The sequence below is a fragment of the Hippichthys cyanospilos genome, chromosome 18 (assembly GCF_059441005.1).
Source record: "Hippichthys cyanospilos isolate Australia breed blue-spotted pipefish chromosome 18, RoL_Hcya_1.0, whole genome shotgun sequence".
Taxonomy (NCBI): domain Eukaryota; kingdom Metazoa; phylum Chordata; class Actinopteri; order Syngnathiformes; family Syngnathidae; genus Hippichthys; species Hippichthys cyanospilos.
In genome coordinates this window covers 13,378,311-13,405,396 of record NC_142386.1, presented here as the reverse complement: position 1 = coordinate 13,405,396, position 27,086 = coordinate 13,378,311, and the positions used below count along the sequence as shown (strand labels likewise).

Genomic DNA, 27,086 nt, shown 5'->3' with positions numbered 1-27,086 from the left:
AAAAAAAAAGCATTTGTGTTAAAATGCATTATTTTATATTAAATTGTGAATGTATTTATGTCTCTTGAATAAAGCAATTAATTCAGCTAGATTAATATATTTTTTAAAATGTAATAATTTTGAAATTTCTCAAATAGACCCATGCAATCCACATCATCATCGAGCTTGATCATTTAGTCACTGAAATATGTAGCAGCAGCCAATTGACCCAGTTTGTTATGGGGAATCGTGCAATTTGCAATATTTGTCACTTTCAGTATAGCTGAGAAGTAACATATAAACTTGTCGGATTGAATATTTTGGTGAATAAAAAAGACACTCAAATTATTTTTTGTTTTGTTTTGTTTCCGCAAACATTTGCAATGAGGGCCCTTGGAAAATTTGCCAAAAAGGGCTCTCCGACCTCTGCTATATTTACTATAAGAATACATTTAAAAAAACTTGTTTTTTGAGAATTTATGTGCTTGATTTATGATTTGGGCGACCATGCAATTTGCCAAATGAGATGTTGAATTGAAATTCCAGCAATCAAGTGGAAAATGTTCCCCATTATCATGAAGTACTTTCCAAACCCAACAATTTGATATTGTAATCTAACTACAGAATGAGTGACTAACAAGCATGTTTCCATTGATCTATTTTTTTTTTATTCAAAACGAAATGTCACACACAACTTATCAATTCATTAAAAAAAAATATAATAAATACAGTCATTCCTACAGTGACAGATATTTCCAAGTGTCAAATGGATGTTAGAGTCTCTGATAGAAGATCAACAAGGGGCAGCTCCTCCATGAGGCTTGCCAAGAGGTGAGCCTGGGAGTCGTCCAGCTCTGCTGGCTGCTGGTCGTGGAACTCCAGTAGAGGCACACAATTTGTCTCCGGGTCAGCGTAGAGTGAAGAAGGAGAGGAGTGAAAGGGGTTTGACTGAGAAGAGGGGAAGAACAGGGCTTGATCATGCGGAGGCGGAGGGGAAGAAGAGCTACAAGTATCCCATTGAGGTACCAGGGCTCCTGGCGAGTAGACAAACCCCTGAGGAGAAAGGGACGGAGGAAGCGCCAAGGACTCATCTGGGACTTGCATGTGTTCGAAAGGCTGAGGTGAGATATGCCGGGATATGCTGGGACATTCGGGACCGGGCTCGGACGAGGAGTCGGACAAGGAGTTGCGCCGTTTCTTAGCAGACGTCACCGTGTCGCTTTTCCTCTTCCTCTTGCGGCAGAAATTACCGTTGTTGAACATCTTGTCGCAGTTTGGGTCCAGAGTCCAAAAGTTTCCTTTACCTGCAGCAAGAAGGATCAAGGGTTAAGAGCGGGATGGAAAAAAGTCGGATCTTTCAAGGGAACCAACAAGGAATTTACCAGAATGGCTTCGCTCTTGATAGTGAGCAATATAAAGCTAAATTAACAGATTTTATACCTTGCCCTCAAGTTTTTCAAGCACGAGCGTCCCTTTTTTGACATTTTGCTTTGGAGGCAAAATTTGAGGTTCTGGTGGCACGATTATACTTTCGCGGTTTTGAGGTAGAGTTGGGATCAGACCCGTATCACCGTCGTGGCTCTCACCAAGGTACTACTGGGTAAATTATTTCACTTCCACGAATTCCCTACCTTCAAGGTATCCAATGTAGGTTTATCTCTCTTTCTTGCTCAAGGAACCCTGCTCCCAGGCTCAGGATCTCTCTCTCTCTCAGAGTCGACCACAAGTTTCGAGTTGACAGTCGACACCTGAGCCATTATGTCCCGTGTTACTATTACTGCGTACGCTCTGACTTGTTATGATCCCTCAACACAACTATCCTGTTTTCTCTCAGATCTAGCCTAGGCCCTCATTTCTCTTTCTCAATTCTATACTGACTGAAAACCGATGTTGACCCCACAGATCCTGGGTTCTTTTTGAAATATTTACCCCTCATGTGCCTTGAGATATCTTCGTCCCCTAAGCAATCTAGCGGAAACTCTCCAACCTCGACTAAGTAATCTCACCTGGATTGTTCTCCTCGCGTGGAACTTTCCGGAAGCAGTCATTGAGCGACAGGTTGTGCCGGATGGAGTTCTGCCAGCCGGTCCTGTTACGGCTGTAGAAGGGGAAATGCTCAGAGACGTACTGATAGATCTGGCTCAGCGTCAGTCGCTGCGAGGGCGCGCTCTGGATGGCCATGGCGATGAGAGCCGAGTAGGAGTACGGTGGACGGGCTAGACCCAGCATGCCCCCCGGTGAGTACCAAGGTCCCCCGGCGAAGAAGGGACCCTGGAGGTTGTAGAAGGAAGCTCCAACATGGTTGTATGAAACAAGGTCGAGGTCTGGTCGGAGGTGGGCTGGTGACGATTGCTCGGGCTCGGGAGGAGGCGGTGGGCTGTAGAGGCTGAAGTCACAGGGATTCACATTCAGAGATGGAAGCTCCTGCTGGGTGGGATCGCAAAGAGGCAAGAAGGATGCCATGATGCTGTTGAAAACACCTGGCTACATGCTCTCTTCACCTGCACTTATACTCAGAGGCACCGCCCACATGCAAGCTCATTGGCTGCTGGGCTATAAGCACACACACACACACACACACACCCCACACTTAATGGTTGTTTTGAGTCAGGGCAGCTTGAATCCCTGCCCTGGGGCGCATGACAAAGACTGATTGAATCTTTTTTTTTTTTTTTTACGGTTTCAGTTGTTACTCATCTGCTCAACATCACCGATTTTTTATTTTTTTTTAACAGTTCAAATTCCCTGGCAGGTGAGTGCCAACTCATTAAAATATCAAGGGTAATTCTAAATATTCCTGCAAGTTGTTTGAAAAAGGAAAACCTCTGTGTGATATTAGTTCAACACACACTCAATGAAATATTTAAGTAATATGCCCTCAGCACTTTGTTGGGCCTTTTTTTTATAATCAAAACTTGCATGTATCAAATCCTCCCTTTTTAATTCGATTGATAACTGAAATTCAAAATGCCAGGAACAATTTTGAATATTCCGAACATTTGCAACATATTTTTGTCCACAAAGTCCCACCTTGACACATTTCTTAGTTGGTTCAAACATCCATTTCCAACATGCTCAGATCATTACCCCCATCCTATTTATTACTCTCATTCACTAAAGTTGTAAAATTTTCAAAGTATTTTTTTTGTTATGTTCTATTTTCACCTCATTTTTTGGGAGTGATTAAAGCCACTTCAACAAGTTAACAAGTTCAACTGATTTTATATTATCCCATATCATTCAAAGCCATTCCATATCATGCAATCTTAATCCAAATCATTTTACTGCTTTTAATTAAGCCACTCAACCTTCACAAGCAAGTTCTCCAGAAATTGCCTTTTCAACTTCCCAATGTTTCTCTCTTTTGCTAACCTAAAAAAACAAATTTGTGAGTTTTATAGTTAGTCTTGGCCAATATTTTCATTTTGAAGCCCAATGCAAAGCTACTATTGCATTAATAACTGGAGTTTTTCTCAGTGTTTTTCAGTGATGTACCGCTGTGAAAAAAGTTTTCAGCCAAGTACCCCTTAATCAGTGCAAAGCACTTCCGGATGGAAAAAAAGACTTAAAACAGAGTGCTGTGCCACTTCTGTTTGATTTATGAAAACTTTAGAACTCCATTTGTAGTGGTATCTCAAGGCATATTTTATTCGTTACCTCCAGAAGCTAGACCGTGTAACATCATCTGTTTTCTTTCAGACTCAACTGCCAGAAAATTGTGTCACTAATAACAGTGCATATGTACATAAAATGTTTTGCAAACGAGCCACTATAACAAATAGGCAATCAGTTAATAAGCTTGTTCTAATTAATTAGTGTTAAATTTGCAAATAAGTGTGTGCTGTACACTGTTATTGAAAAACAATGAATTAGATTTTCTGATACCTGCAGAAAACGTGTTAAAATCTAATGTTCCTCTTATGTATGGAGGGCTAAAAGTGCCAAAATTCAATAAATAAATGTACTTTTCAATAATGAAATGAAAGTGTCATTAATGAATTAAATGTTTCATTAATTGCATGTTATATTTAATTAATGAAACATTTATTTATTTGATGAATGATGCTTTTAAAGTATGACACACTGTGTTGTGACATTTCATGAATTCATTTTATCTGTCAGGCTCTCCCCTCAAACACTTGATTTCAGTACCCTGCTGTTCTAAAGGTGTCATTATTTAAATAAGTTTTTCATTAATTAATTAAAAGTGTCATTAATTGAATACATGTTTTATTAATTAAAAAGCATGTAATATATTAAACATTTAGACAATTAATTACAATTTAATTTCATATTGAATGGGACATTTATTTATTGAATTTTGACACTTTCAGTCCTTTATATTGAAGTGTTTTCACGCCCCCCAGGTATACATGCACCCTCTATTGGACAACCTCTGAATTACAGCATCAAGGCGGTATTTCATGGACGATCACCGTTCCACACAGTTCACAAGACACACAGATACTTTTAGATTGTCAAGTAATCGGTTTTCAATTTAGATTAATATTTTGATTATAATTGTTAAGAGACCTAAAATGCTCCAAATGTTCCATATTTCAGCTTCTCGACAGGAAATGTCCTCACATTTCTTTAGTCCTTTATGACTTTTGGAAAAACAATGATCGATTTTTTTAGTACATTTGCTGCAACGTTAACTTGAAAAAAAGATAACATTGTTAAAGGAGTGCAAATTAAAATGTTGTTTTAGAAATCCAATTCATTTTCATTTTTGACTAGTTGACAATTACTGTACTTATTCAAATAAACGTTACTTGCAGACCTGCAGTCATTCTTTTAATGTAGTGATGTTTTTAGTGTGTGTGTGTGTGTGTGTGTGTGTGTGTGTGTGTGTGTGTGTGTGTGTGTGTGTGTTGTGGGGGGGGGGGGGGGGGGGGCAAAATAGGCGGAGATTCCAAATGGACAAATTCACAAATTCACACAAGTACGATTCCCACAGAAACTGCAAAATAAACAAATACGTACTGGCTGTAAAACGAAACTGAACACTGTGCACATTCTGATCTTGATGTGAGAACACAATTTTGGACTAACCCTTAAATTGGTGAGCGCTGACACGAGATTGATGGTGAACTGTAATCTTGCGGGCAAAAATGATGCTTGGCCTTCTTATCAGCTCATATTGACACCTGTGACACCGGCGGGACTGTTTGCCACTGTCTTTCGGGGACGCCGAAGAACCAGTGACGCGCGTCTAGTGCGTCAGTTGGCGACAGCTTCGAATCGGCAGCCGACGCAGACAAAACAAGACGGGTTGAGCTGTAACTGATGAATTGGATTATACGGGTCCCAACGACGCGCGTGTGTGCGCGTGAGTGTGTGAGTGTAGTTTTGTGTGTGTAGTTTTGTGTGTGAGAGAAGGAAAGAAACTGATTTTTTTGCAACCAGTAGAGCATAAGCATAAATATATATACGTATTTGTGTTAATTTCATGTTATTTCATATAAAATTGTGAAAGTATTCAGGACTCTTCAATAAAGCAATCAATTCAACCAGTTTACCTCATTCAATACGAGGAACGTATTTTCACATTTTTTAAGAGTCCAGACGTTCCAACCCAGATACTTAAGTGTCTATTGAATAATTAAGTGTCTGGAAATGAATGTCCTTAATGTACTTAAGTATCGATTTAAAACTTGAGTACACTGGGCCCCCGTGTTATGAATTTAATCCATTCAGCGGCTAGGCTTGTAGCTCAAACTGGTCGTATGACGAGCAATCCAAACCTATGTTAATTAATAATAATGCGTGCAACGCGTGCAAAAACCTTACGTAAAAACATCACGACTTTATACACATATTAAAAATTAGTAACATAATCTACCGTACAGTTAAATTAAATAACATAAATATACAAAGGAAAAATGACATTTACCTTTGGGGTGAGGTGACTTGAGCTGGTGGTGGCGGAGGGGAGCAGAGACCAACCCGCAGAATTTATTTATTTATTTTCTTGGACGAGAACTTTTCTCAAACGAGAACATATCACCGGCGATTTCCTTCTCTTTAATCCATAATAGAAGAAGCCTCTCCATTTTGTTGTTGACCGAGGTCCGTCCCCTGGCAAGGAAAGTCTTGCCCTTAGAAGATTGCCGAGCGGTTACGGCCATACTCACTAGCAAGGTTAACTATGCGTGCGCCCCCTTCGTATTTTTTTATCTCCTGCTTGGTTTCTATTGTCATCATCCTCTTACTTCTTCCTTTACCGCCACTTGCAATTTTAGAAGCCATGTCTAACAGATAAGGTTTGCAAAGTCCTCACAACACACCAACCGGCTCGATGAGGGCGTTCGGCCAATAGCATATCGGCATTTCTGTGATTGACGTGACGCCGGCCAATAGCATATCGGCATCTCAGTGACTGAGACCGTGACTGTGACCTTAATCGACCAATAGCATATCAACATCTCCGTGACTGAGACCGTGACTGTGACCTTAATCGACCAATAGCATATCGGCATCTCCGTGATTGAGACTGTGACTGAGACCGTGACTGCGACTGACATGTTGGATGGTTCGTAAGACGAAAGGTTTGTGCGTAAAAGGGGGACAAAAATAACGCCGCGGTCCACGTCATAAGACGAAAAAGACGTAAAACAGGGAGTTCGTAAACCCGGGTGCCCACTGTATCTCGAATTTCAAGTCCGAACGCTTATTAAAACGTAAAAAAAGGCCCCTGGCATTGAATGAGGTCCTATAGTTTTAAAACTGTAATAATTTTGAAATTTGTTCAAATGCATTTGGTGTCTGCAATTGCTTGCTAATGAAGCAATGAAGCCAGCAAAGCTAAAGTGGCATTTTATTTTATCATGATGTTTTTGACTAAATAATTGGACCCGATTTGTTACAAGGAGTTGTGCAATTTGCAACTTTTGTTTTCTAAACTTCAGTATAGTTGAAAGGTAACAAATATACATGTTGTCAAATCAAATTTGCTGGTGAATCAAAAGGGCTTTTATTACATGTTTAAATTTAATAAATATTTATATATCACGTGATCGTTTTTACAGTGAATGTTTAAATGTATTACTGCACCGTTTGTGTTCAAATGTTGGATAAAAGTAACAACCGCCACATATTGATTTATTAATGAGTTTTCTTTTGTGTGTTAGCATTATGATAAGCTGTGTCTAAAGTCCCATTTAACTTGGGCTACACGTAACTCAAGGCAACATTGCATCGTGAGCATGAAAAGAAGCGGCAAATGGAAAAAAAAGCTACATAAAGAACATTCGAACCAGTTCAACCCAGAATAGGTGTAAACTGTTTGACTCTATTATAACGTCTCAGTGGGATCATTGTGTTCCGGTCATGTAAATCCCTGCCGGTTCCGACAATAGACACTGGTTATTTTGGCCCAGGCAGCGCTTCTTGGCATCGATAAGCAGCAGATGACACTGGGAGTGATGTTTAATGATGTCACACACTGAAGGGAAGGACTACAATAGACACACACAGGTAGAAGCAACTTGAATTCATTATACAAAATGTACTGAATATTGTCAAATGTGAAATTGGGTTTACCTCCTGGGCCTTGAGTCCGGTTCCAAGTTGGAATTGCTTGTCCTCGTGTCGGATCTGGATATTGAACACTTTGTTTTGGTGAAGGACCATCAGTGTGTAAGGTTGGTTGAACTTCTGATGGGAGCTGTCCCGCACCAGATACGCCCCATCCTACACCAACACAAAATCACACACATATGAATCTAAGTTGGCTCAGGAATGGAAAATAAAGTAACTTCCATTAATTTTGTATAGGTGCAGTATGGGAAATCATAGTGAACTAATGGAGTGTGCAGTGTGTGTTTGTCTGCCCTTTTTTTTTTTTAGAACACAGTGGGGACCAAATTCCAGGTTTTACTTCTTTGTGGGGACCTCTTGCACTTGGGGACTGTTTTGGTGCACGCCATATGTTCAGACCTCTTTTTGAGGGTCAAGACTCGCTTACATTTGATTTTGTTTGAGGTTAGGATAATAGAGTTAAGCAATCTATTGTGTTAGTTAAGCTTAAGGGCTACAAAATCCATCATGTCAATGAAATGTCCCTACTATGATAGCAAAAAAAAACGTCAGTGTGTGTGTGTGTGTGTGGGGGGGGGGGGGGGGGTGCACGTGTGTATTACCTTGCTAACTTTTTTTAAGTATCCTTCAGCTTGACTTCTGGTCACTTTACCAACATACCAGCGTGGGTCCATTCCCTATACACACAAAGTGTTTCATTTGATTGAATGATTACATTTTACAAAAATGTTACCTATATAGATAGTTGTTTAAATATAATGTGTAAGAGAAATGCAATTTTAAGGCATATGTGACCTGTTTGAATGGAGGTTTTTGTGGTGGAGGCTGAAAACAGTCCGACCCAGCAAAGTTGCTCCTGTTATCTGTATGGGCTACACACACAAAGGACATTTTTTTTTCTATAATGTAAGTCGCTATTCAATTACTAACAAGTTTAGTCAAAATTACAGTAAATATTTCTGTGAAAAAGTCGTCCAATGAAATAGAGTAGTATTAAACGAGCGTTCTTTGAGTCAACCAGTCCACAGTGTGTTGTTTACGATCTTGTAGGTTGTAGATTTTTTGTGTTTTTGTGATTGCTAAAATGTCATCCTGTATAAGGGAGTCCCCTGGTGGTCTTTATCAGCAAATGAGCAAAATAGAATAGAATACGATAGATACAGGAAAATTCCATGTTTTCTTACCCGTATTACGGGAGAGTGACAAAACAGAAGTGGCTCCATGGGGTAAACTATGGCTCCATGGGGATGAAAAAAAGAAAAACAAATGTGAGTACACATTGTTTAATACCAAATGCAAAAAAAAAAATGTTATATAGCAGATATAAAAAGTCTACACACCCCAGTTCAAATTCAAATTTTATGTTTGTGTGATATGAAAAAAAAATGTTGAAGATCAAACATCCAAAAACTTTTCTACAGTTAAAATTCAACATAATTTATTCCAGTGGTTCTCAAAGTGAGGTCCGCGACCCTCCGGGGGTCCGTGGCCTGACTGCAGGAGGTCCATAAAATAATTTGGATTATTAATAATATATATGTGTGTTTAATTCATGTAATTTTAGATTAAATTGTGAAAGTATTTATTACTCTTGAGTAAAGCAATCATTTTTTTTTAAGAGTCCAGACATTCAATCCCAGATACTTAAGTATTGATTTAATACTGAAGTACTGTATCTCGAAAACAATGCCCTTAGTGTACTTAAATGTTGGTTGTACAGACGAATAAAAAACGTGAAAATACATCCTTGACATTGAATGAGTTAACATATTTTTTAAAGTGTAATAATTTTGAAATCTGTCAAAATGCGTTGCGATGTGAATGATATACATTACATATACGCATAACATGTATATGCATTTGCACTGGCAGTGTTTTTTTACATGTGTGTATTTGTGTGTCTTTTTGTGTTGTTAAATTGAAAACTTGACTAAAAAATTATTTTAGCTAAAGCGCCATTTTATTTTATAATACTGTGTTGACTAAATAGAAATTGAGCCGGTTTGTTATAAGGAAGCAGGAAATTTGCTATATTTATTTTCTAAACTTCAGTATGGCTGAAAAGTAGCAAGTAGTAGTTGGTGTCAAATTAAATCTATTGGTAAATAAGAAGGGCACTTATTATGTTTTAAAATTGAATACACATTTATATATAATAACTTAAATACATTTGAAGCCTTTTTTGTTTTTATTTTGTTTTGTTTCTGCAAATATTTGCAATGGGGGTACTTGGAAAATGTCCTCTCTAAAAGTGGTCCCTGACTTCAAAACAAAATAACTGTCAGCAGACATTAGAATGCCTACTTGAACATCTGAACTTAATTTGAGATGAAGGCAATTGAAACGGTGACAGGTCTGTTCTGACACTAATTTAGCATGAGATCCTATGCGTCTGATTCATTCTGAAGACTGTCACATCCCCCCATTGTAAGAGGTGAGAAAAGATAATGTGCATATTATTTTAGTTCTTTGTTTTGGCTTTCCTTCTTATAAAGATATTTTTAATCAATTGCATTGTGCAGGTTATAGGAAAAATTAATGGAGGTTGAAAAAATAAAGTAAATTTGGTCTGTATTTTTTTTAATACAAAGACCTAGCATTTTAAAGGGGTGTGTAAATCACATGGCCACTCCGATTGACTCTTTATACCTGTCTCCATGGCGACCTGGTTGTGTTGGACGAGGGACCAGATTTTTATGGAGGGGAAACGTATTGTGTTTGGGTGCTGGAAAAACATAAAGCTTTCAATATTCATTTTAAATAATCCGTTTTAATTAGATTTCATGAAAATGGTTTCTCACCATCAGTGTGTACCTGCTAGAAGGAGAACATAAAATTGAATACTTATGTGCTCAGATCTGTTTTTTTATTCAAATCAAAATTTAACTTACCTCCCTAATTTCGTCAAACCTGTAACAACCATGCATAATGAGATTCTGGTTGAACAATAGATTCATTCTGAGTGAAATGAAGTAACGCCACCTGCTGGGAGGAGGAGGCCTGACCGAGGAGTTGCTCCTACCGATGGAGGCCGAGGAACAAGGCTGGGTCCCGAGAGGTTTGGGCCTGGCGGGGGGATCTGGTACATCCACCTGAGGTCTGGAGAAAAAAAAAAAAACACTCGTCAAATTAACGCACCAATTTGATCAGTATCTGAATTATTTGACATTTCCAACAACATGACTTCCAGTCAAGCTGAACTCTTATCACATGACCACAGCGACAGTCAAGTCATACTGGCTTCCTGCTTGTACGAAGCTGTGACGACAAAGACGTGCACAACTTGTGCGCGTGAGTGTGTGCGCGCGTGTGTGTGCGTTACCTTCGAGAGTGTGCAGATGGCTGTAACATACAGAAATGAAATTACAGGATGAGTAGGGAAAAAAAAAACTAAAAACACAAATATACGTGGTGTTTATTATGTTAAAACCACACGTTACAATTATTTTTGTATTGTAACCACACGTTACAATTATTTTCAGTGGGGAAAAAGGATTTGATGATACTGTATGCATATGTATAATGAAATAAGGGTTTATTCTACTTGTTTGTTATTCAATCTAATATTTAGAGGAGCACAATTAATTGATTACCGAATTTACCATAATTATTATTTAGTAATCATTAATTGTTTGGAGGCTTGAAATTGTCCAAATGTATAGAATTTCAGAATGTATTGCCTAGGAATATTCTCAAATTAATTTAAGCGCTCGATGAAAGCTGGCTGCGTTGAAACAAAATAAAATAATTTGCTTTTACTTTGTTTCTTTTTTTGTTTGTTTTTTTCTTAATGTTGCGGACCAAATCTGCTATCGATCATGAGAAAAAGTTTTTCCGTCCCGTCTGCCCCCACCCCCTGGCACTGTGACCCTGGCCGACCGGCGGGCCTCGTAGCGCCTACTCAATCGCCTTCCCCCTTTTTTTAGGTGTCGTAGGTTAACTTTTTGTCAGGGCTTATCTGGAAATGATCTAAAATTAGAGCAAAACAGAATACACCTCATCTTCCTAAACTCTTTATATTTTCTTGTGTTCAGATATATTTGTTGCGCATTAAGTTCATTGTTTAGCAGATTTTCCACATTGTGAGTGGTCAGTGAACACCTCACCAAGGTAACGTTAAATGCGCTCAAAGTAATTGTTTTTCACTTTTCTTTGTGATTCAGCTGGACTTAATTTTACCATAAATACCAACCAAGTTTATGATTGTGTGTTTATGTCAAAAGATCACAATTAATTAATGAGTCAAATGGAATACCTTTCCGTGTTCTATAACTCCAACAACCTAACCTAACGCAAGCGTCGCTAATAGCTGCTAATAGCTAACTGTCTCCCAGATTAACTGGTTCCCCATTCCAGATGTGTGTCGATTGTTGACATATTTTCTGTTTCCTTACTGCAGATTCGTCACAAGCTACGTGGAAATCGATTAACTGTCTAATTGTCCTTTTCATCAATAAACACACGAAACAAAGCGATTCCTTTTCAACTTCTGATTATCTGCAGGAAAATATTAACATAGTAAAAATCTAAAAGCAATAAAAATACATTTTCCAAGCGGGAATTGAGCCTGCGTGGACAAATAAATAAATGACACACTTTCTTTGAAGTTTCCCGCTAGACCACTCGCTGCCATAGGTTCGCCTGCGGGAATGTAATACAGTACATGTAGAACTGACCAGGTGTCCCGGCGGGGGCACAAATTAATCTAGTGCTTAGTTTGACTACGCCCATTTTAACTGGCTCCGGCGAAGCAACTTGACAGGGTCGCGATTGTCTTGCATTCACGGCAATGTAAACTTCTAACTTACACCACCCCAGGCTCTTAAGCGCAAAATTCAACAATGACAACTACAAGTGTGCATACATAAAAAGAATTTATGTCAAAAAGACGAACATGCGTGTTCAGTTGAACTGTAACACCGGCCTCAAGCTCGTCCTGTTTCAGTAATTATTGTAAGTAAGAATACAATGTAAAAACGTTATTCTGTGCATCAAGACTCAGCATATGTGGTTTACAGAGCAATCTTCCGGGAATGGTGTAGAATAAGTAAAAAATAGAATTTCCGTTTATATGACGTTCCCATACTTTTGGCTTTCATTTAGGGGAAAATTGTATGTCTTATATTTGAGGAATTACAGTAATTAGCCAACATATCTTTTTTATATACTGTAGTGGTTAATAAATACCCACCCGTTCTTCTGTTTTGGGACCTTTGGGAAAAAAGACAAATAAATTAGGTTCAACTTTAACTTAACCTGAGCAATCAAGCAACTGGTTTCAAAATACCTCGAATGGGAGAGGTATTTCGGCCTGGTTTGTTGCCACGGAAAATCTGAGGTGGCCCTGGAAGCATTAAACTCAGCGGTAAATTGGAATATAAACGAATGTCAATGATAGTATAGTGATCATTTGAATCAAATGATTCATGATGTTGATTAACAGCGACGGCTCCCGGTAATTGTTACTCACATTTCCCTGGTGGCGTTTGTTGTCTGGCACAGTGCAGCGAGAGATCTCGACTGGACAATGACTCACCTTGCTGCAAAATACCCAATTAATATTGCATTAATGATATTCATATTTATTGCTATGCTCTTTGCCAATACTAAGTGACTTTTTTGTGCCTCTACTCAAGAGAAGCTTTTGATGGTGACGGCAGAAAAGGAAACCCAAATGGCAGAATTCTTGTGCATTTTCATATGTGAGTTTTGGAGACTTTTTACAGGTTGGAGTCTCACCGAGCAGGGTGACAGTGGTGGATGCAAAGAGGCGGGGGGGCGCAGACTGACTGCTGGTGGCTGGCCCCTCGAAGACACATGTTTATCTGAGGTGGGGTATACACAAATCACACTTTCATGTCAGAATAAAATTTTGAGGACATGCTCAAGAAAATCAATTTATCCACACACATATATAGACTGGGAGTCGGCAACCTGCGGTTCCTTCATCCTTATATTGCGGCTCTTCGTGGTTTGTGAAAATAAAGAATTCTTAGTTCAGATCATCTTCGTGGATGGTGTAACCAGCAACAAACACATTTGAATTGCAGTCAATGAAGTTTGCGTGAGTATTAGGACGACATCAATATGACGCTGGACAGCCAATCAGTTTCAGGAATTTTAAAACAAGGAATGAAAATATAGTGCAGCCTTCCAGATTAAAAGCACACATCAAAGTAAGATATAACTGAACATTAAAAATAAAGCCCGCCGCATCAATTTATGTGGCCCCCGAGATCCTGATCAAACTTCAAGCTTCTGGTTAAACTACTAAATTTGCAAGTTGTCCACAACATTTAAAAATTTGGGAGTAAAAATAACAAGCATTTTGTGTTCCCAATATCTCTTTTGAACAGTTTTTACCAGGCTCTTATTTCAAAACTAGTTAAAAGTGTGACAAACACACCTAACATTGATTTGATTTCACAATCATACCGGCCCTCTGACAAAAATTATATTATACAATGCGGCCCCCGATAAATATGAGTTAGACACCCCTACTATAGACTGTTGTCTAAACTATGTTAAATTCAGTGCCCATGCATTATGTTGGTTTTTGGCCTTGGCACTTACACATTGAAAGTATTCCACATTTTCTCAATCTTTTGACGATATTATGTTCCATAGGTTATGGAATCCCTCGATTCTTCCCAATTAACGGTTGAGAAACATTGTTCTTAAACTGTTGGACTGTTTTATTCACCTGTTTCCAATTCACCTGTTCGCCAGTAAAATATTCAAAGGACGTGTTCTTTGAGCATTCATTAACTTTCCTTGTATTTTGTTGTTACAACTTTATTGGAACACATTGCAAGAATCAAATTTAAAATAAGTGAATATTTGAAAAAAAAATAGATCATTTTAAACATTAAATATGTTTCATTTGAAGATCATTTGCAAATTATTTTACTCAGTTTTTATTTCTTTTGCACAATGTCCCAAATTCATTGGAATTGGATTTGTGTATTGTCAACTTCCTAATTTAACTGATAACAGAGTTGTTTTGCACTTAAAACACTGATGATGAAGATATAAATAACTTCTAAAACGTCACCAGTCCATCATTGTGCTGACAATTACAGTTTGGTTTAACTTGAAAATAATGTCAGACTTAGGACTTAAGTGTCCCAGCGCTAGACGAATGACGGACCATCGAAAAATATTTGTTGAATGACCCCCTCTTGTGATGTCAAACAGATGACGGAAGCGTGGCCAAAAAAATACAATGACGACGGCCGACGATTAGTTTGGTTCGGCTTCAAAAAATGTCGGACTGAAGATGAAGGAGGGGAACAGTGTGCACTACAAATGACAACAAACCAGCAAAACATGTAAAATGGCCACCTGATAATTGGTTTGATAACAAAATTATTTTTCACATTCAACTAATACCTTTAAAAACACATTTTTCCACATGCTGATGACTGAAAATGACATCATCGATGCTCAAGGCTCAGGTAGCGACCAATCATGGCTCACCTCTTGGTCATGTGATATTCACAAACCAAGCTGTGAGTGGTAGTCTCCTGAATATTAAACACAGGTGACGTCATTTCCAGTCGACAGAAAGTGGAAAATTTTGTATTAAAAGTATTAATTCTAAATGAAAAATAATGTATTCATGAAATGAAAGACTAAATAATAACTTTTTACTGCCAACAATGGCTAAAGTGGACAATCCCTTAACAAAAAATAAACCACTTTTCTCATTTAGCATTGTGCTTAAAAATTTTGTGAAATCAAATCTTCGAGTTTGGAACTTCTACCTTCTGGGCGTAAAACTACTTCAAAAGAGCAGACATCTTAAAACAAGACCAGGTATCGGCCCCAATTGTGAATGCTAAATTGTAGCGGAAATGTGTAATGACAGTAAAATGCCACATCATGGTAGTAAAGCACTACTTTTGCCTAAATGTCTAACTTCAACATAGGCCTTTGTCACAATATTCCACAAGATATCAGCAAACTATAAAATAAAAAAAATGTTGTGACCTGAAACTACACAGCTGCCTGCAACATAGTCCCTTAGCGCATAGGATGCCACAAGATGCAAGCAAAGTGCTACTGTTGTTCTAATCAAAACTTTGGAGGAAGCCCCATTCAAAGTGTGTTTGGCATCTCACCAATGTATTCGCCTTCTCCGCAGGTCAGGGTGGAGAATAAACTGTGAGCCAGCTCCTCTGAGGGTTCTTTAGGAGGCGGTTCATAATTGTCGGTCCGGTCCGTTGCTTCTTCGTCATCGCTGCAGTTTGGGCTCTCATACTCGGGGTAATCATCATCCTGAAGACACAGTTTGAAATACTTGGTTCGTGTACAAAAAGTAGATTTGTAAGATGGGCATTTGTTGTACTCACAAAATCATCATCATCCCAGCCTTCAACATCAGGAACTGTTGGCAAAGAAAAGACACAAAACAAATATATGCATTCCACTTCAGAATAAGTTATAAATACTGTAATGGTTTCTTCTTCTCCTTTCGGCTTTTCCCTTCAAGGGTCGCCACAGCGAATCGGTTGCCTCCGTCTAAGCCTGCCTCCTGCATCTTCTTCTCTCACCTAACGGCCTTCATGTCCTCTTTGACCGTATCTGTAAACCTCTATGCTCTTCCTCTCGACATCTTGCCTCTTAGCATCCTTCTAACGATAGATTCGGTATCTCTCCTCTAAGTCCATCTCAGTTCAGCCTCTCTGACTTTATCTCCAAAACCGCTAATCTTCACTGTCCCCACTCATTCCTAACCCCATTCATCCTGGTCACTCCTAAAGAGAACCTCAGCATCTTCAACTTTGCTACCTTAACCTCTGTCTCCGGTCTTTTCCTAAGTGTCATTGTGTCCAGGCTAAACAGCATCTCAGGTCTTACCACAATCTTGTACACATTTCCTTTCATTTCATCACACAGCACACCTATTCTGTCCTCGTTTGATGTAGCTGTCAAACTAGACAGATAGCTAACACAAATTGAGGAGGTGTGGAAGTTTAAGTTCTGTACTTGTTTTCCTGGCTTGTACAGCTAATTAGAGCCATTACTCATTTTCTTTTCTCTCTCTGTTAAAAGGCATATAATTTCTCCCATTTGCCACGAACGAGATATTTAACTGTATTACAGCAATCTCCAATTTACCAAGGCTGAGCCTCTTGGGCATGTAATGTAAATGACCACAAGGTAGCAGGCAAGCACAATGCATCATCCCCATCCAACCATCCATCTAGCAGATATGAAACAGAACAAATCAAACTGTTTAAATGAAACAAATTATAGCTCCAGCACAACACCTCACCTTTCTCCACCAATTCTAGCCCGCCTGTAGATGCTCCTTTGTCTCTTTTTTCACACTTTCCATTGCTCTGGACTGTTGAGGCTAAATACTTAAACTCTTCCACCTTCCTACACTCTGTGTCCTCACACTTCCACTTGGCTCCCTCTTATTCACACTCATATAATCGGTATTGCAAACCTCCACTGCTCTGGCTTCTCCTCCAACTGTTCCATACTCTCAATGTAGATCACAATATTCATAAATAAGGGCTATTATTATTATTGTTGTTGTTATTGTATTAACTCTTAAAAATTACTTCTCACTTCTTAGATATATGTATATTCTTACCAGAAGAGACACTGAGAGGCAGTGCAACAGAAGTGACACCAGGAGGCAAACTGTCACATTAAAAAAAAAGATTGGATTTTGTTTGTTCACTTGATAGTGAAAATCTGTAACTTTTTGGCATCTTGTGACTTTCAACCTGTCTCCATGGCGGCTCGGGACTGTCGGGCGAGGGGGCAGAGTCTTATGGAAGAGGGGGAACGTGTTGAGTTTGGGTGCTGGAAGAGAATATTACATTTACCAAAAAAAAAAAAAAAAAAACATCTGGCTTGGGTGGCTTGAATCAAAATGAACATTTCTTACCATCATTGTGTGTTTGCTAAAGGGAGAAAATAAATCATGACACGCTTGTAATGTACAGATCAGAAAGTGCATATCAAGGTTAAACTTACCTCCCTCGTACCATCAATCCTGTAACAACAAATCACACGACAATTATTGGATTATCGTCCAACAGATGAATGAGGGGAGGCCAACCTACCTGCTGGGAGGAGGAGGCTTAATGGAAGAATTGCTCCTCCCAATAGAAGTGGAGGAGAGATTTGGTGCAAGTGGTTTTGACCTGATGACACAATCCAAGGCATCCACCTGAGGCCTAAGGACACCCCCCGAAAAATTTGCATTCATTCACTCCCAGCCCAAGTTAAATGGATATTTGAAGTTAATAGCCATCAATGACAGTGTAGGAGGAAAATGTATGAAGAAACATAGTAACACAAAATTTGGCTTTATGGGCTTTCTTACCTTCGAGAAAGGATGCTTGGCTGTGTAACACCCATAGAAAAATACAAGTAAAGATAACGTGAAATACTTGGACCAAATTAATTAAATTTAGAAAATGCACCCACCCTTTCTGCTACATTAGGGTCTGTGAAGACAAAAAAAAATCATAAGTTTACCAGTTTAATTTTGGCTTGACTTAAAATATGGTGACCCTTGAAGTGCAAATGACAAAAATAAATAACTAAGCAAAATAAAACAGTTAATTGCAAACAGAAAACACCTTACATGTGTTTTAAAAAGGCACAAAACCACAAAGTAAAGCTTAAAAGACATGGTTTAATAATTCAGCACATACTGAGGTTTGCCAGTACAGTAGTAAAACATCAGATGTTGCATAAGCGCAGCAAAACAGTGCAAAATTGGCTTGTACCTTGAATGGGGGAGGAATTACGGCCCGGTTTGTTACCACGGAAGATCTGGGGCGGTCCTGGAAACACTAAAAGATCACATCATGATATAATAATGATCTGAGACTGACCAATCACAGCGAAACAAATCCACAACACCCATTTGCGGAAGACATTGTTATTTTTGTTTACATGTTCTATGAGCTATCCTACTAATGTGTTTGTGTGGGATGCATTTAACGTGTGAAACAAACTGGACACAACTTCCAGAAAGTGTTAATTGGGTTTTATTTTAACTCACACTTCTCTGATGCTCGTCTAGAAGAGTGGGGTGAGTGATCTCGATTGGACTGAACTGGCTGCAGAAACATAAAAAATATCAATAGTCAATTTCTGTCACTGGCTCATTATGAAATCGTGCCTCAATCATTCTTAGCAAATGACAGATTTAGAAGTTTGTCTAAGTGGCTTTTTCTTGTTCGTGTTAGTGTTCCCTTATTTCTCGCAGTGAAACCCTCGGTGAAAAGTAGGACCCCCCCCCCCAGCCTAGCATTTGTAAGTGGGTACCAGAATTTTTTTAAATGGAAGAATGTTTGTGCTTTACATATTTGAGCCAAAGTTTACTGCCGTAAACATACTGACTTAAATCTTAAATTATTAAACGTTATACAGTGATATATCTTATACCAGGGGTGTCCAAACCTTTTGCAAAGTGGGCCAGATTTGGTGTGTTAAAAATGTAGGGGGGCCAACCTTGGCAGGCGTTCTTTACATATAACACCAATTAATTTAAATACATTTCAGCGAGCCGTTCTGTGTTTAACATTTGCTTTTTTTTAATTTTCATTTCAGCCATCTTAAGCATGTGTTTTGGTTAATTTGAAACATGCATATCAAAATTGAATTGACATTAAATATTGAAATTGAATATTCACTTAACTTCACTTTTTTAACACTTTAATTTACTTTTTTGTAATAGTTGAACAGAAATAATTGTACTCTTGGGTGCAAATTACATTTGAAACAAAAGAATATCTCACCATGGCTGTTTAATATTTATAGAATTTTTAAACACAATAACAGAGAAATGAACAAATAATAATCATATCAACATATACAGGGCTCATTTAAAATATGAAATTAGTAACTATAAATGTTGATTAGATTTTTAAATGGTTATTATTCTGGAGTGAAAACTTAAAAAAAAAAAAAAAAAAGGTTTTAAGACTTATCGTAAATGAAAAATGACTTGTCTGCATCAGTGTGATGAATGAAACTGAGATGTGGATTGCAGGACAAAGGCCAGGTGTGGCTCTATTGCAGTAGTATGGATGCGCAAGATGTCTTGTAAAATGAGAGTCTGTTAGCCGTGTCCTCACATGTCTCTAATTTAAGTTCATAACCGAGAATGTCTTCTCACACAAATACCTCGAACCGAACAAGCTTAGCATTTTCTTACCAAATGCTCGAATCTCTCGGGAATTGTCCTTATTCAGCTGTCAGTAAAAGTTGGCCATATAAAGCTGCTGGTGCTGACCGCAGCTCACTGAATCACACTGCAGCTCAACTTTCCTCCTTTTTTTGATTGTCACCATTTTAAAAAATTAGGGGCTCATACAGTCAATTACTCATATACTAATTTGCTGTTCCTAATTGAGCCTAGAGATGGCAGCATTTAGCACACGCAGGTAACAGCGCTGCTGCGCAATGTATTAATTCTCCATGCGGGCCAGACGTTATTGATTTTATGACGGAGGCTGCGGGTCGGATGGAAATTGACCCCGTGTTTGGCCCCCGGGCCGGACTTTGGACATGTCTGTCTTACACTGTACTGTTATACCTTCTCATTTTCATCCTTTGGCTGTGGTTGGGGAACACGGAGGGCCGGAGTTGCCCTCGGAGTAACATCCCTGAGATCTCAAACTAGAGTGGAGCCTGTAGCTGACCAAACATGATAAGTCGATTTTACACTTGAAATTCTAATTTATTACAAAAGCAGCCTCGGTAGCATCTTCCCAAAGGCTTTCTTTTGCTGTAATCCTCTTCCACTTTCTTTTTTCCATGCATTCGAGTTGTCACTTGCGCCTGTGAGCTTCATGAAGACAATCGGGCAATCCTACAAGACACGTCATTGGCTCCCGGTGCGACATCGACCAATGATGGCAGGAGCCAATCATGTGTCATGTAGGAGTGCCCGTGAGCTGATTGACAGATTGGCTGGCCAATCTTCTTCATGAGGCTCACATGTGCAAACTAAAACTCGAGTGCGCTGGAGGAGAGTCGAAGACGACGACAAAAGAAAGCCTTTGGGAAGATGTCACCCAGACTGCTTTTATAATAAATTGGAATTTTGATTGTAAAATCCACTTCCGTGTCATGTTTGGTCAGCTACAGGCTCCATTCTAGGTCGACGTCGTAGGAGTGCCCATGGCATGTGTTACATTAGTCAGCTCATCTGTTTTGCATGGAACACTGTTCTTTACAATTTTCATTGGGGGGGGCAAAACCTTTTTTTCTTTTCTTAATAATAGCCATTTTTCTTTTCTTGGGGGAGCACAGTGCTGAGTGAAGGTCCACGCCATGTACTCATAAAATGCTAACGCTAAAAAATGTCCACACTGTCATTTTCCATCTTATGAGCAAGCACACCTTGTATCTGCAATATGCATTTCTGTCAACATGTATGTACTTAAAAAAAAAAAAAAGTATGAATTCAGTAAATACGAGAGAGTGACTACCCGGGGCGACAACGCCGGACGTGTTGCCACAGGTGGGCGGGGGCAAACAGCAGGCGGTGCACCTCCGGATGACATGTGTTTATCCCTGTTATCTACGCAGTCACAGAGGAGACAAAGTTAAGTCAAAGGAATGACATTCGCTCTGGTAAAAGGTTGATAGTCAAGGTCAAATATTACCAATGTATTCGGTGTCCCCCAGATGCACAGTACTACGCAACTTGTGTGCCAAGTCCTCTGAGGGTTCCGAAGGGGGGAGTTCGTAATGCTCGGCCACGTCAGGGTCATTGTTGGGTTTCTCATAGTCACTCAGGTCACTGTCCTCGCCTCCGCTGTTGGGACTCTCGTAATCATTTATATCCTCACCGTCGTCCTAAAATGCAGCAAAGCCAGTAATGATGGGTAAATAAGTAATGCATGCCATCTGCCGCTTGGGAAAAACATCAACTTACAGAATGATTGTCGCCCAAACCTTTCACATCATGAACTGTCAAAGACAGAAGATGTTACACTTTTAGCAGCTTTAACAAATCATGAAATCATACATTATTCTCAATTCTTTTTCAACTTCAACAATACACATGTATATTTTCTGAAAATTAACACAGTGCTGGAACCAAAATCTTGGATTACTAAAAGAGTGAACGTCACTTTCTGTAAAAATAAAATTAAAAAATATTTTCTTAAAAAAAGTTCGCAAAACCTTTTTTGGGGAGGAATCTTTTATTTATTGGACATTTCAGCTGAGAAAAGACGACTCTTAGTGGCCGTGAGCAGTATAGCAGCAGCGACACACCAGTAGTATAACAAAGCTTTTTTTGTTACAAGTTTAAAAGATTTACCTGGGACATGAAATGTAGGTGCCATGGTTCTGTAATGAGAGAAACAACAAAATGTTCTTTAGCATTATTTGTCAAAACAAAATTTGTAAACAAAACTATACCTGCATAAAATATTTTTATACAATGTAAAGCATGAATTATCATGATGCACAAAGCAGTCTGGGCAACATGATAATTCTTTGGTCATTGTGCTGCTGCGTGCGTGCGTGTATCAGGGCAGTTTAAATAAATCTCACTCCTCCATGTTGACTGAAACAGGAACTCACTTTTTACCAAACAGCCGTCGTTTTTCTTCCTTCCTGCTGATGTCAGCACTCAACTTGGAAATAATCCTGTGAGAAGCCACAAACACAAAAGGCCCTTAGTTTGTTTTTGTTTTTTTTTAATTACTATCATACAATAATCCCTCGTTTTTTGCTGTTAATGGGGACCAGAACACTTAAAGATACTTTCAAAGGGAAGATGAACACTCCTGCAAGACGCATGATTGGTTTCCTGGTGCAACCATTGACCAATGAAGGCATGAGTTGTAATCTGCTCCCGCCCTAACTCTCGCTATTAGGTCGAACAAGTGAGCAGTGCCCGGTCTCAATTGTAAAACACACGGAAGGGAAGATAAAACAAATCTGTTACTGTATAAGGTTTAATAATTTAAGTAAAGACGTGTCCTTGCTATTTACATGGAATGTAGTCTGTTACTCGGAGAAGTGAACGGAATAAGAATTTCATTGTGTGGTATAATAATACTATACATATGAAAAGAAAACTCTTGAAACTTAAGTATTTTACATGATGAAAATTCTCATCCGTGGCACTGAAAAAGTTAAGGTTTTGTGCAACCCAGTGCATGAAGTTCTGCCTCCTTCAGTGAAAATGCTATTGTTTTTAGGTTGAAATCTTACGGTGTATGGAGTTTAGGGAATTTCTGCAGGTCGTTGTCACTCAGGTTCTGCAAACAGAAAATGATATATTGCCCTGTTTACAATCGTTACAACTGTTAAATTCCTTTTTAATATGCCATTACAGGTTTTTCCCAGCGGTCCTTGAACTTATCAAGTGGCCAACAGGTGATGGCTACAAGGTCAAGCGATGTGGATATTTTTGTCAACAGCAAAACTTACCACAAATCGCATTCCGTTGATCGAGTTTTTCAGCACAGTTCTTTCACAGTCGGATAGCTTCATCTGCAACACACACACAAATACTCACTTCAGGACTCTAAAGGTTCAAATTTTTAGATGAGATTCCCTTAATTTTTTTGACAGGGTTATTATAGTTAATGAAAACTAACAAAATAAACAAAACTACTATTGAATAAACATGGAAAAAATAAAGTTCTTTTATTTATTTATTTTTTTTACAAAAAGGGAAAACTAACTGGAATCACATCTTACATTTATAAGAGTACAATTGTAGCAAACAAAAAAAAAATACCTTTGTTAATTTTATTCCCGAGCTTTCAGGGTTAATTGGAAATTGAATTATTTATTTAGATATTGCTGTCAGTTTGCAGAGATGAAGTAATTTAAACGTGTCATTTGAGAATTGTACTGGAGTTTACTTGATTTATTAACATCACGTAATACTTGGTGGCCTTCGTTCCTTTTAGCTTACTGGCGTTGTAGCTTTCAGGGTCGAACTTGGTCACAAGACCAGTAATTAAGGGTCTCGGCCACATTTCGATGTCACAGGCATTTGTACTCAGTTTTGGACAGGATAAACACTGGATTTTTGTTTTCCAATCAAGACCGGTCAAGACCACAACTGCTACTGCTATGAGCAGTGAGAAATTGCATATATAGAAGTGAAACCACAAGTTTGCATAGATATTAGATTTGAAGCACAGATTTGAAGGTACTAATTCAAAAACAACATCAGAATTGCCCCCATATAGACATTGTAAGTTCATAAAGTGTAAGAAATGTGTCGAATAAAACCTTTCCTACCTTTTTCCCCATGACCAGTGTTCCCATAACCCAGTGCATTGCAATTATATTTTGCAAAGCCCCCCAGAAAAGAAAAAGAATTTGGTATAAGGTATAAGTAAAGTACTTTTTAACATTGACAGAGGAAAAAGCAATATAAACCAATTTTCAACAACTCTTATTTTTTTTACATTACTGTATACAGATTAAAGGTTTGTCTAAGCCAGGGGTGTCAAACTCATTATCTTGCGAGCTGCATCGAGGAAAATCTATTCCTAAATCGGCCCGACCAATAAAATCCTAGTAAAGAAGATTTAACTTAAAACAACAACTCTTTTTTTATAGTCCTACATAGTGTAAGCACAACACCACTATAGATCATAAGACATTAACATTGCTATTAATCATAAAACATTTTATTGTTTTTATTAATGAAAAAGCACAAAAAAATCAGATCATTTTTGTACTTTACAATATAAAATCATCAGGCCGGATTAAACCCATTCGTGGGCCAGAACAGGCCCGCTGGCCGTATGTTTGATACTCATGGTCTAAGCAGAAAACACCCAAGCGCATCAAAGTTCCTGAAAAAAAAAAAGATGCCAATCCTTATTTTATCACGAATACACTTCACATGCACACACACACACACACACACACACACACACACACACACACACACACACACACACACACACACACACACACACACACTCGGCATCGCCTCGCCAACATACTGAACCACAACCCCTATTTGCCGCAATGGACAGGCTTGGCCTGTGTAGTACTTTCCTGTTCCCGTCCCCTAACCATACACAGGAGACACAGGAGAGATCCTCCCATGTAGATAGTCTCTCTTCAGAGCGGGAACTGCCCTGGAGGACATGGCCGAGAAAAGTAAAGATATAAACAGGTGGACGGGGAGGCAGGGTTCACACTGCAGCATTCGCTTTATTTCAACAGTTAGCACCCTCTTGAATAGACGCACCGCTCTCTCTCTCTCTCTTCTCCACATAATAACTTCTTCAGCCATGTGTTCCTCATGCATACCCACTCAAGCCGTATACACAATGTAAAGTGCTTTGAGACTAGTTCAAATTGAGGTAAAAAAAAAAAATGATGACACCATATGGTGCACAAAGGGTTATATACAGTAGGTCCACTTCGTTTACATCTCCTAAATATTTTTTTTAAATTCACGCTGCCTTTCATCCAAATGCTTCTGCGTCGCCCAGCTCGGACAGCAAAAATAAGGAATGTTTTTACATAAGCGAATAAGTATTTGAGGAGAGCTGTGGTCCAAAAGTTGTTTTGGCGGCAGGGACAGAATCCAGCCTAGACCCAGTCAAGAGTTGTGCGCTCGCTCTTACATGTTCAACTTAGAAGGTGCGGAGGAGCATTTTGGACTGATTGGAGATATTTGAGAGATGACTGGATGACGCCAACGTATACATTGAAGGCATTAAATGTGACCAGGGCTCTCCGGCATGATTTTGACAAAAGTGGTTTTATTTTTTATTTTTTAACATTCTGCATTACGAGAACTTAAAAAGTGAGCCTGACCTTCCTCAGGTAGTCGGCCAGCTGCTGAGGGCTCCACTCGATGACCTCCAAGCGAGATGGCACTTGGCCGTAGCTCATCCTGCCCGTGTCTTCTCACCACAGAAGACTATCCAGTAAGTTATTATGGGGTGGCCTTAGAATCAAACTCTCGTGGTACTCCTTTAAGGCTTTGCCTTTTGCAACAATCTAAATTTCAGTCTCATCCAGCAGTTTGCTTCCTAAGAGCAAAATCGGTGAAAACTCTTCTGGGGCCTTCACGTCGTCAACTAAACCGCTACGTCAAAGTGGAACTAAGATGGCTGTCTTCGTTCTTCCTGTCTCCTCCAACTTGGTGAGTTTGTCAACGTCTCGCTCACTCGTTTTCTTAACCTCAGAGGAAGTGACTGCAGAGGGGAGGACGCGGGAAGATGAAGGCAGTACACCCCCCTTCCCCCAGTCCCGCCTCCACCGAGTCTCTTCACCGCAAAGCGGAAGAGATGGTGGGTGACTGTTGGCACTGAGTCACCAGGCCAAGACCCGTCACAAAGCTTTATGTTTTGGCACATTATATTCCTTCCTTCCTTCTTCTGCAAATTCTTCTTTAGTAGCTGAAAATGTCATCTCGTTGCAACATGAGCCAAAGCAATAAACATATTTCTCTGGTGTCATCAGGTGGATTCTTGGTTGTCGGAGTTGGGCAAGTTACTTCAAAACTCGAAAGCATTATTTCTTACTCATCACGGTCATTTCAAAGTGATTGTAATGCATTACACTACTATTGAATTATTTTTAAATTACTCTCACCCCTTTGACTGGAAATACAGATTTGCCATTCTAAATCTAGCGCATTATACATACCGTGTTTAGTGCCTAAAGACAAAACCAGTGCTGATCTTTTGATCTGCACTGTATAGTAAATCTTTAAAGACAAGACACAAAATATTTTTTGGGTGTTTAATCCCGTATTTATTACTTAGCTTCACAGCATAGTGATGCATTGTTAATGCTTTAGATCAGGGCTGGGCAATTCCGGCCCTCGAGGACCGGTGTCAAGCATGTTTTCCAGTTTTTTCTCTCTAACACATCTGATTCAAATGATTAGGATTGTTTTCAAGCTCCAACAGAGCTTGTTGATACGCTAATGGTTTAAATCAGGTGTGTTGGGGAGAGAAAACTGGAAAACATGCTGGACACCGGTCCTCGAGGGCCGGAATTGCCTACCCTTGCTTTAGACAGAAACGGTGCATTCCACAATTTCAATGTTAACTCTTTCAGAGCCGTGGACGAGAACTTTTGTCACGTAAAATACTTTTATTTTTTATTATTTTAAATATTTAATTACTCGTGGCCAGCGCTCCTCTTAAAAACAGTATATGCCAATCGAAAGCAGTTGTAATGTAGTTATATACATATGCATTATTTTGCCATCAAAAACACATTTTCACTGTTTTTGTTCGGACGCGACAAAATATATTTGTGTCAAAGTGTATAAGTGCGAGGATTTTTTTTTTTTTTTTGTCCAGAATAGCTTGGAGTCAGTCATATGATCTATTTTCAAACAGTGATTACTAAAGAACAGAATAAGGTTGAATTTTACTTTCTTTTTCAAAGTAAAATAGATTCCAATTTTCTTTTGGTACCACCAGTGTCTACATAGTCATACAATAGAATATTCCGTAGGCCTAGAAAGATGCATAAAAATGCTGCAAATTGACTGGCACGCTAGGGGTTTACTTTTCAAATACTGCTTGGCACTGAAAGAGTTAATACTCGAATTTAAGTTCAAT

General features: G+C 38.9%; 2 protein-coding genes across 5 annotated transcripts; both read right to left on the bottom strand.

The window, feature by feature from the left end:
- Nucleotides 1-738: 738 nt before the first annotated feature.
- LOC148409077 (forkhead box protein I3-B-like) lies at nucleotides 739-2,458 on the bottom strand. The gene is made up of 2 exons (XM_088441326.1): nucleotides 1,986-2,458; nucleotides 739-1,283 (listed from the first exon to the last, which is right to left on the bottom strand). Exons 1-2 carry the CDS (start codon nucleotides 2,440-2,442, stop codon nucleotides 742-744), a joined length of 999 nt encoding a protein of 332 aa, XP_088297452.1. The 5' UTR covers nucleotides 2,443-2,458; the 3' UTR covers nucleotides 739-741.
- A 4,473-nt stretch (nucleotides 2,459-6,931) lies between these two features.
- Nucleotides 6,932-25,774, bottom strand: lcp2a (lymphocyte cytosolic protein 2a). 4 transcript variants are annotated; one of them, XM_088441779.1, is made up of 33 exons: nucleotides 25,321-25,774; nucleotides 22,954-23,016; nucleotides 22,735-22,781; nucleotides 22,099-22,164; nucleotides 21,833-21,861; nucleotides 21,443-21,477; nucleotides 21,171-21,363; nucleotides 20,994-21,085; nucleotides 18,557-18,614; nucleotides 18,279-18,344; nucleotides 17,974-17,993; nucleotides 17,870-17,889; nucleotides 17,607-17,720; nucleotides 17,518-17,536; nucleotides 17,429-17,444; nucleotides 17,265-17,343; nucleotides 17,129-17,178; nucleotides 15,876-15,910; nucleotides 15,645-15,801; nucleotides 13,261-13,346; nucleotides 12,992-13,061; nucleotides 12,809-12,865; nucleotides 12,713-12,732; nucleotides 10,844-10,863; nucleotides 10,504-10,620; nucleotides 10,413-10,431; nucleotides 10,323-10,335; nucleotides 10,171-10,246; nucleotides 8,706-8,758; nucleotides 8,317-8,393; nucleotides 8,124-8,198; nucleotides 7,525-7,674; nucleotides 6,932-7,439 (listed from the first exon to the last, which is right to left on the bottom strand). In XM_088441779.1, exons 1-33 carry the CDS (start codon nucleotides 25,396-25,398, stop codon nucleotides 7,296-7,298), a joined length of 2,214 nt encoding a protein of 737 aa, XP_088297905.1. In that variant the 5' UTR covers nucleotides 25,399-25,774; the 3' UTR covers nucleotides 6,932-7,295. The 4 variants fall into 4 exon arrangements, with proteins under 4 accessions (XP_088297905.1, XP_088297908.1, XP_088297906.1 ...); XM_088441782.1 differs by having other exon boundaries at nucleotides 8,706-8,752; XM_088441780.1 differs by having other exon boundaries at nucleotides 8,706-8,752; nucleotides 10,323-10,338; nucleotides 25,321-25,773.
- Nucleotides 25,775-27,086: the final 1,312 nt, after the last annotated feature.